At 35.8% G+C, this 11,032-nt stretch overlaps 1 protein-coding gene across 5 annotated transcripts in view; it reads left to right on the top strand.

Moving 5' to 3' along the window:
- The window catches only part of LOC108734398, a 132,030-nt gene that overhangs the window by 72,278 nt on the left and 48,720 nt on the right, over nt 1-11,032 (top strand). For 3 of the 5 annotated variants that reach the window (XR_003231386.1, XM_025975832.1, XM_025975831.1), the window contains exons 4-5: nt 1,653-2,029; nt 4,555-5,055. Coding sequence is in view for 4 of the 5 variants with exons in the window: in XM_025975832.1 (XP_025831617.1) it covers nt 1,653-2,029; nt 4,555-5,055 (878 nt within the window). In the remaining variant the exon portion in view is untranslated. Of the gene's footprint in view, nt 1-1,652; nt 2,030-3,359; nt 3,529-4,204; nt 4,456-4,554; nt 5,056-11,032 lie in introns of those variants that run through there. The other 2 variants (XM_025975833.1, XM_025975834.1) reach the window with 2 other exon arrangements.

The raw sequence follows: 11,032 nt of genomic DNA, 5'->3' as shown, positions 1-11,032 counted from the left end.
AAACCTCTAAAATTATCAGTGTTTCTCTACTATATAATGCCCCTTCGTTTTGAATTACTTGACCTATTAAAAAAACCGCATTAAAATCCGTTGCGTAGTTTTAAAGATTTAAGCATACATAGGGACAGACAGCGGGGGAAATGCGTTGCATGATTTCGTTACATAGCAGCTCGCATGAAACGAACTTACCCTACCGTGCGTAAAGAAGTTTCACTTCAAAAAAAATGTTTTATTGATTTCATTAGATGAAGACATAACTAACAACTTCGAAAAATGAATACAATTGTGTCAAATGCGATCAAAACAACGAAGTTCCACAGCTATTTATCAATTTTGATCTTATTATTTCCTTATTTCGTTTTCCAATTCGTTTTAAGTTAAGATGCAAGTAGTAAAATACATATAAGTACTGAAATTAGGTAGTTGATAATCTTAATACCAGTGCAATGGATTTCCTTGTGGTTTTTTGGAAGAGACACTAACTTTCGTTTATTTAAATGTAGGTACCTACAGAAAAATTTGGGACCAAACCATTGAATTCGATTAATTACATGTATCTATAGCGCCGACAACATTGAAGATCTACTTTTAGCTCCGATTTTGTATATCGGACCAGTAATAAATGAACTTCAACTTTCATCACGTTGTTTTTATTCTCATTTGCTTCAAAATCGGTTCATCGAAAATTGATACGCGCAACATCGTTCGTTGTAGCGATTATTTTCATGTGACTAATTCCTTTCGTTGTATGATGTTTTACAGCGCAGATGTTTCTTAAGCCAATTTATATATTTCACTGGGAGAATTACTCATCGTCAGAGTTATTATTATAGCCATGATGGAGTAAATTGGTAAAATAGATGATTTTACACATCAAAAAGGAGGTTTATTCTTCTTTTATTAAAAAGCAAATAAACCCGCCAAAAATTTAGGAATGATAAATAGTTTAGATTTGAAAGGAGTTAACTAGCTGCATTAGGGAATCGCATAATAAGCAAAAAAGCGTGGTCGAGGAACAAAAAAATTGTAAGAATACCAGACGAAGTTGCAATTCGAAGCCAACCCTAGACGTGAATTGACAACATACCCACAGAGAAATTGCGGTGACAACTAAGTAGCCATAACGAAGGAAAATATAAACACGGACGTTACTAGACATAATAACCATTTGACGTTAATTGCAATAATAATTAATGAAATAATTACTTTGTTCATGGCTGATAGTATATATTATTTAACACTGACCTATGGCACTGATACATTAACCTACTGCTAATGATTTCACCTGTCCATATACATACGTAATACGAACCTACAACGTTAAACGAACAAAAGGCTAGTCAAGGCTGACTTAAGCGTCGCTAATCATCACACTTAATCAAATCTAAATAATAATAAACAATAGACGAGTACAAAAATGCAAAAGAAATACAGCACGGATGCTGCTATAGGCAGCTGATTGAATGTGGCGTTGCATTGTCGCATTACCCTACGTATTCCTACCAGGACCGGACTGACCCTTTCGTGCACTTTTCAAAACGAACTGAGTTCAAGTATGTATATGTATATAGCGAAAGTGACTGACTATTGTTCTTATATAACGTTAAGTTGACTTAAGTTCACATCCTGACATCCTTTTTCTGTTGTTTCAGGTAAAACAACCTAGCGAATATAAACCAGTTAAAAATGATGCGGAAATGTTTCGTCCATTGGAGGACGTCAATTCTCGAACTATCAGCAATTCGAAGGACATGCTCCGGGGGTCCAGTTCCGAGGAGAGTAAAAGCTCAACGACGACAAAAGCAGAGTCGGACGGCGGTCGAAGTTCTTCGAGCAGTCGGACTCAAAGTACAATTCGCGTAAAACCGCGTAGATCAATGTCTGTAGACAAAACGGGGCACGATTACAGGCTCGAAGTAAAGTCCACCGTTTCTTTGGACCGAGGAGGAAATCAGACGGGTACACCTCGAACGAAACACCGGCACAAAAAGCGACATCATTCTTCCTCCGCAAAGAACAAAGTTGACAGGTAAGGATTAATGTTTTACATTGAGTTATCACTGCCTATCAGGCCGATTTTAGTTTGTTGTGGACAGGGAAAGTTTACGTGGTTACATTCTTCTACTTTTGTGGTTATTATCAATAACTCCTATTAATAATGACGTATCATATCATATAAGGGGAGAAAAAGTAGGAAAAGAGCGAATGTAAAGATAGGAGACGAAAGATTAGAAGAAGTGGCCGATTTTAGGTATCTAGGAAGTCAGATAAGTCAGGACGGAAGGAGTAGTAGGGATATAAAGCACAGGATAGTGGAGGGTCGAGTCGCCTTCAATAAAAAAAGTCATTTCCATGCTCGCGAACGGTTAATTTAAAAATTCTAAAAAGATTGTTAAAGGTGTATGTTTGGAGCTCGACGCTGTACGGGTGCAAAACATGGACGGTGGGCGCGACGGAAAAGAAAAGGTTAGAAGCGTTCGAAATGATGAGGATACCATAGATAAAGAAGGTTAGAAATGAAGAGGCATTAGAAAGAATAGGAGAACAGAGGATTCTATGGAAGTCAATAAGGAATAAGCGAGATAGGTTGGCAGGGCACCTTTTCAGGCATGAAGGACTAGTCAGAGACATGTTAGAAGAACGAATCAGGAGTTAAGAAGACTAGAGGTAGACCTAGATTAGATTACTGTTCGCAAATAGTTAAGGATGCGGGATGTTCTAGTTTTAGGGAAATGCGAAGATTATTTTCTCGGTTATATGTATATTAAGCGTTCGTGAACACAGAAGCACCACCGCATCATGCACTAAAGATAGCTTCTAATAACAGATTGTTTATTGCCATCATATAGGAATAACATTAATAAATCCTGCGGTCTGAAACACATAAAAGTATATGATAGCGTAAAAAGAAAAATGTATTATATATTTCAAAGGTACGCCGAGCATCAGTTGATTTAGTAAACTATTAGCCGCTGTTTTGATTCGCCTTCAATTTGATTGAGTTCATATTTTGAAAAATACTGCTTTAATTCTTATTCTCCAATTATTGACAAAAACAGTGTCTTTCTAGCGACGGCGACGATTGGATAGAAAAGTGTAATCAAACGCTGTTATTTGTTTACATCTACAAACTGTTACTGCTTTAATTAAAAGTAACTGAAATCAATTCATACATTTAGGCATTATCGTAAACAACATTTGGTTATTGTTTTTCCTGTTTTTTTACCTGCTGCCTACGTATGTACTCGATCCGCTATGCACATAAACCTTTTAACTGATAACGGACTCATTGAACATTGCGTATTATCAAATTACCTCGTTTGTAAACAACCACAGTCGGGATTGTTTATCCGCTTTGTATTTTTATTCCGAGATTTTGTTGATTTAGAATAATTAACTTACGTAAATCGTGGGAGTTATGTGTAATGTACTACTGGACCAAGGAGATGTGGCCCCTCAGATTGTAATACATACCTAATATAGATGCACATTGGACGACAGCAATTCTATGTTAAGGATGTTTGGGAGGTATGTCAAAATGCTACGAGATAAATAAAAATTTGGAAGAACGTTCCTCATTCAATTCTAAAACTCCTGTAAAAATTACAAACCGATTCACTAAGCCGTTAAAAACTTATTGAAATTTTAAAAAATTGTAATTTTACACGTCATTTTATGGAGATTCGTTAACCGAACGGATTAAATTTATTTTTATTAACAGAAAAAAAAGCCACCAGAAATTTCAAACTTTTATAACAAGTAACTTGAACTCTGGTGACTCACTTTAGCGTAAGATTATTCAAATTCACTAAATGGTTATCGAGGAAAAAATGAAAAATTAGCTGAAAATCTCGTTTTTACTTGATAATATAATGATAATATTTATAATTGTCTGAAATAAATGCAATTTTAAAGTTTTAATTATTATTTAAACATATTAAAAAGTTTTACGCTCATTATTAATAGAGATTGAAACTAAATATTTTTTTGTTTCGAAGTTGAAATCAAGGCATATTCACTGCCAAAAGTCAGTTAAAAATTTTCCATATTATTCGTTATTTCTTATTTTATTCAAAGTTTTTGGTCAAATTCCAAATTTTCTCTCAAACCGTATACTTTCTTTTAGTATAATTAGATAGTATTTATTTACCACATGATATGCTGCAAAACCTAATTAGTCACGAATTTCTAATTTTATGTACTCTTGTCTCCGATTGTACCTCCCAAACATCTTTAAGGTAAATCATTTAAGTTCAGCTCTTGTTCGAGCTAAGAACTCGACTCACACCAACTGGCCCAGCTGTAATTTTCACAATCAATTTAGTGGAGGACTAAATAAACAAAATAAAAAACATAAAGTTAGAGTAAATAGTGTCTTCCCAATGACCAACCCCTTGTGCATTTTGATATTCCTACCGAGCGTGAGCGTTATCATTTTCTAGCCGAATTTGCATCGTAAGTGAAAAGGTCAGGGGCCACCTCCTGATGGTACAGCTGTACATGCAGGAAGTTAGGATTAAAAACCGATTTCAAGCAGTGAAACTTTGGTTTCAGATTCACTTACGATGAAAAGCACATTAGCAAATACAGGGAACAAGCCAGAATGACACCCCCTCTTCCAGATCTTCGAATAGATTTTTTTAACGAATCAGCCGAAACTACAGGCTCCAACCTTCGAGATTCCCTTTTGATCCCTATATCCCACGAGAAACGCGGAAGTGTATGCCTGAACAAGTGCATACGAGATGTCGGAGCTCAGTTGGAATCTTCGTCCACCATAAATGTTACCACAAATCCCTTGGAAAATTCTGTACGTTTTGGTACCACTACGGGAGCGAATTCCCGAGGAACCAGGCAGCCCCAGGCTACCATCGTAGTTCAGCAGCCTTCCGTTAGTCTCGACCATTCGGGAGTGTCTACCATCCTTCTTAAAAATGGAAGCGATTTCGTTTCGAACGTGGAAACTACCAGCAAAGTTAAAGAAGAAAATGTCAAACAACTTTTGGATGTTAGTAACAACTTAACCATGGAGGAAATACATGACTTTGAAATGAGGTAAGAATCAATAAGCGTAATTAATAGTTTACTTATGTCTTTGATTGCTTCTTCCTTGAAGTTTTCCAAATATTACTATATAATGTAAGTGTGGTGGATGAAATAGTCTTAATCAGTCATCCGTGGGCCTCATTACCTGAGTTACGCTCTCTTAGTTACGTATTCACAATGTTGCTCCCATTAATTTCTTGCCCGAGTTCCGCCCTTGTTAATTTTCCCTGCTTTCCCCACTTTAAATATAAATAATTTATTTATGTGCGAACGCACTCGAAATTCGAAGGTACCGTACAAGTAAAGATACACTTCCACATAATCGTCCCATTTTATAATTCGGTTGACAAATTAATGAGCGCTTATTTACGTGAACACCGTTTTCTCTATTTTAACCATAAATAATTCCGTAACGGACTTATTCGGAACCGCACTCGAAATCTGAAGGCACCAATGAACTCTACAAGCTTTTTTTTACATAATCGTCCCCTATTTTGATGTAGGAAGGGGTTTGCATGTAACCGTAATTTAACAAGCGCTTTTTTATGTGTATATCGTTTTTTCTATTTTAACCGTAAATAATTCAGTAGCGGACTTTATAATCGCACTAAAAATCTGAAGGCACCAATCAATTCTTCGAGCTTTATTACATAATCGTCCCCTCTTATGGTTCAGGAAGGTATTTGCATGTAACCCTAATTTAACGAGCGCTTTTTTATATGTACACCGTTTTCTCTTTTTTGATCATAAATAATTCAGTGGCGGAGTTATTCGAAGTCGCACTCGAAATCTGAAGGCACCAATAAATTCTACGAGCTTTTTTACATAATCGTCCCCTCTTATGGTTCAAGAAGGTGTTTGCATGTAGCCGTAATTTAACGAGCGCTTTTTTATATGTACACCGTTTTCTCTTTTTTGATCATAAATAATTCAGTGGCGGAGTTATCCGAAGTCGCACTCGAAATCTGAAGGCACCAATAAATTCTACGAGCTTTTTTACAGAATCGTCCCCTCTTATGGTTCAAGAAGGTGTTTGCATGTAGCCGTAATTTAACGAGCGCTTTTTTATATGTACACCGTTTTCTCTATTTTGATCATAAATAATTCGGTGGCGGAGTTATCCGAAGTCGCACTCGAAATCTGAAGGCACCAATAAATTCTACGAGCTTTTTTACATAATCGGCCCCTCTTATGGTTCAAGAAGGTGTTTGCATGTAGCCGTAATTTAACGAGCGCTTTTTTATATGTACACCGTTTTCTCTTTTTGATCATAAATAATTCGGTGGCGGAGTTATCCGAAGTCGCACTCGAAATCTGAAGGCACCAATAAATTCTACGAGCTTTACCAATTGTAATTATCCCTTTGATAACTCAATAGGTGTTTGCATGTAGCCGTAATTTAACGAGCGCATTTTTATATGTACACCGTTTTCTCTATTTTAACCATAAATAATTCGGTGGCGAAGTTATCCGAAGTCGCACCCCAAATCTGAAGGCATCAATAAATTCTACGAGGTTTTTTACATAATCGGCCCCTCTTATGGTTCAAGAACATGTTTGCATGTAGTCGTAATCTAACGAGCGCCTTTTTATATGTACACCGTTTTCTCTATTTTAACCATAAATAATTCGGTGGCGAAGTTATCCGAAGTCGCACCCCAAATCCGAAGGCACCAATAAATTCTACGAGGTTTTTTACATAATCGGCCCCTCTTATGGTTCAAGAATGTGTTTGCATGTAGTCGTAATCTAACGGGCGCCTTTTTATATGTACACCGTTTTCTCTAGTTTAATTAAGGTAAGATAGCTATTTTATTTGTGGTTACTCAGCACGGGCCCTACGAGAGCGACAATGAGATTTGAATAATCAGCGCGGGATGACCTAAGTGACCGCTATGAGAACCCCTATGGCCCTGTGGTACGGGCAATACCTATCTAATCCCTGTCAGGCTTAGCAGGCATGATACACGCTGTTCACCTATGGTGATGGCTTCGCCTCTCCAGCATGCGAGGTGTAACCACTGTTACCACTGTTGAGTCCTGTCTCAAGACGGTCGGGCATTCATGAAAATTTTAATCTGGGAATCGTGAGCTTCCCTTTGTATTAGTCGAGGGACTTATAGATAGATCACACGCCAGAGCAAGTATCATCCAAACGTTAAATAGTTACAAGTGAATTTCCTGAATTTTCTTCTGTATTTCCTCCCCATTTACGATTACATTTCCCAAGACGCTAAAACAGTATGTTGTCAGTTGAAGCAAGGAATATAATTACAATTTAGTAGCCGGTTTCGCGACGCTTTTGCTTTCATTTTTACTTTTCAACGAACCGATGGACGCTCGCCAGCGGGGTTTGTACATCAGTCCGGGTTCCTGTAACTCACACGATTCCTGTTGAACAAGTGCATCCGAGAAAAGTGGGGACTCACTCGTGCCACACTCTTCTTCATTGTACGCTATAAATAATGTGCCTAACTCAAGAGCGTTTTAGTTCGTTTAGACACGTGTCTCAGTGGAAATTGTGGAAATTGCCTACAATTGTTTTTGTGCTATCGAATTTTACTGCAGACTAATCGTCACTGATTTTGAGTTATTATAATTGGATATTCGGAGAAGTTTGTTTTGTGACTTTTTATATAGTACATAATTGGAGTTGAACTGTGAAAAAGGTCGGATAAAGGAGTCGCTTGATAAGGAGCTAAAATGAAGCAGTTACTAATGGAACTCTTTAGCAGGCTGTCCTTTGACGAAATACACGACTTCGAGAAAAGGTAAAACTGCGAAAATAAAATTTTGTTTAAGTGAGAGGAAATTTAAATTCAAAGTGTCTGTCCTATAGAAATAAAAGTAGAGTTTGGGGAAAAGGTCAGGGAGGATAGCACTCACAATTTGTGGAAAGATATCTTGGTAGTTTTCCTAAATTTTTTATTTTATTTTATACAGCTTTGTAAAGTTAGCACCCTCAAATGTGATTTTTTCAATGAAATTGACGTGGTTCGGTTGCCCATGTTGAGCACAAGATAGACTAACATTTCTTTTCGCTAGCCTACCCTTAAGTCACGATTTATTACAAAAAAAATTTTCAATTTAAGAACCAAAATAAAAATTTGTAAAATGCAATGTCATTTAATTATCCAAAGTTACCCCAGGGTATCCCAAGTGGTTTTTCGTTAGCCCACTACTCGTTCAAAAGTTATAACATAAAAAAAATTCGCATTTGAGGGTGCCAACTTCACAGAGCTATCATATATGTACGTACCACTACATATGCCATCATAAAACAAATTTTGAATACAAAATGTAGTACATACTTGTTCTATAGACTGTTCATTATTGTTAATCACGCTATACATAATCATCTACCACTATTTATTTATTTATTTACATGAAGTTAAAAATAATTTTTTTCTCGGTTTGGTCACATCCTAAAAATAATCATACGTCTAGAAGAAAATAGGCTAACAGCTATTAATACGCACTTTAACAAATAGAACGGCGTTAATTTGAATGTAAACTTCATACTTTAGTAAATCAAATTAAAACTAATTAATTGACCGTCAAAACTACATTACAATAAGGAAAAAAGAAACGGAGCTTTGGACGTGTAAGACATGAAATTCTTAATTTTATTTTTATGTTAAGTTCACTTGCATGATCCGAAACTGTTAATAAAACCCTTACACTCACATAGAATATTTAATTTGTAACTTATTGCATGTTAATTTATCAAAACATGCCAATATGTAAAAGAAATGAACTGAAGAAGTAGAATTAAATTCAAATACTATAGTATAGGTATAAATAAACTTTCTGTTGTTATCTAACTTTTACTTATGATAATAAATATATAAATAATTATCTTATCTGGATAATGTTCACGCAATTTTGGACCAAAACAAATTGGTATCTCATTTATACTGGTATTTTGAACAGGAAACATCTTGTTAAAATATCGTATTTTCCTCGATGAAAATTTATCGGCTAGAAGTTTACTATATTTTTCTTTATTGAGAAAAGGCTTAACAAGTATCATTTGTAATCTGACCGACAAAGCAATCGTTAACTAAAACAATAGTCTTCAGAACATCTCATACTTTGTAGAAACTTTTAATTAAAAGGTTAAGGTTAAGGAACAGTATTTTTTTCTGGATAAATGGCTCCCTCCGTGCTTCCCCGTACTCCTGACAATGTGTGGGCAAAATTTCATGATAAGTTTTAGCCGCGGTTTCGCTTGCGTTGATGTTCTAAATACTTGTCAAAGATCTGTATATTTGTAATACCTTTCTTTTTTTTTTATTACATATCTCTATGTTCTTTAATATAATAAATTTAAATTCTGTTTTTTTGGTGTAATATGTTCTACTATAAGAGTCTTTTATATTGGTCTAGGGTCGTTATTGGTTTCGGTACGATGCTCCGAGTTGTTTGAACTTATTTTTCGATTTTATGTTCAGAATATCGTTGTCCTATTTGTCTGCCTGTTTGTCCGATATATACATTGTTGTAGTACTTATTACAATGCACCTTTTTGTTGCGGCAGGGTGAATGACCGAGTAATAATAACTTTTGTATCTACGTCAATTTAAAAATAATGCGCCTGGGTTGTTAACCTTAAACTCTCTGCTAACACACTTTTTTCAATGGCCACTTAAATTTGTCATTTTCCATCTTTCAAGTTAAACTCCAACGAAAAGTTTTAGAACCATTGTAAAACTGGAGAGCCTTGAGCAATGAATTATTTATAGGCTTTAAAAAGGAAAGAATAATAATTTAACTCCGTTTATATCTATTTACAACTGAAGCGGTCTTTAAAAATGCGTAAAACTATTTTCTTTCTGTTCTGATTCAATTGTTATTATGGGTTCCGATAGGCACAGTTTTATAAAATTCCATTTTACTTTTATTTTATATAGAAATTAACAACCAAAGCAATCTGAATATCGATATTACAAAGTGGATGGATTGTAACGGTTTGAGGTTTTTCATAGCGTCTTGTTGTAGTTTTCCTTTTCCTTAACATTTTAGCTTAACGATCGTCTTGAAGTGTAAACCCAAGAGAAGACGAGTGAGTTAAATTCCGACCGGAGCTTAACAAGCTAATAAGTTTTAATTAGTCGTTTAATTTTGCGTCAGGTTGTTTTCCCTTTTTCACCTTTTTTTTTTCGCCGGCACTCGTCCTGCATCTTCTCGTGCTCACAGCTAACTAACTTCTTACATTTGAAGTGTTTTAAATTTTTTAAACAGTAATTTCGTCCGTTGACAAATAATTTTACTTCATTTACCGTGAGTTTGTTACTCATATACTTAGAAGGAAGTGTAAGTTATTTAAATAAATAAAATTTTGTAAAAGCGTACAATATATTTTTGACGAGATATGCGTTTGAAGTGTAATTGTTAGTTTTAATTATAGCAGTTTTTTTAGCTTATTTTTAGTTAGAATTAATGCAGTGATAAATAGCGATTTTTGTCCTAGTCTCGGATTTGGTGTTGGTCTTGCTTTTTCGACCTTGGTCTTAGTCTCCCTACACAAAAATTTTCAGTCTCTCAGAGTCTTTCAGCGTCACTGAGAGTGTCTCTCACTGTCTCTCAGTTATTGCTTAGATGTTTTTATGGATCTCTCACAGTCTCTGTATGATAGACTCGAACGATAAAATTTTAACCATGTCGATCGAGACACCACTTATTGAGAGATTCGAGTCTCTCGTTCAGAGATTCTAGTCTCTCGTTCAGAGATCCTAGTCTCTCGTTCGGAGATCCTAGTCTCTCGTTCGGAGATCCTAGTCTCTCGTTCAGAGATTCGAGTCTCTCGTTCAGAGATCCTAGTCTCTCGTTCGGAGATCCTAGTCTCTCGTTCGGAGATCCTAGTCTCTCGTTCAGAGATTCGAGTCTCTCGTTCAGAGATCCTAGTCTCTCGTTCGGAGATCCTAGTCTCTCGTTCGGAGATCCTAGTCTCTCGTTCAGAGATTCGAGTCTCTCGTTCAGAGAT

The sequence above is a fragment of the Agrilus planipennis genome, unplaced genomic scaffold, assembly GCF_000699045.2.
Source record: "Agrilus planipennis isolate EAB-ADULT unplaced genomic scaffold, Apla_2.0 scaffold54, whole genome shotgun sequence".
Lineage (NCBI taxonomy): Eukaryota > Metazoa > Arthropoda > Insecta > Coleoptera > Buprestidae > Agrilus > Agrilus planipennis.
Note: the sequence above shows the minus strand (reverse complement) of the source record. Positions and strands in the feature narration are given on the sequence as shown.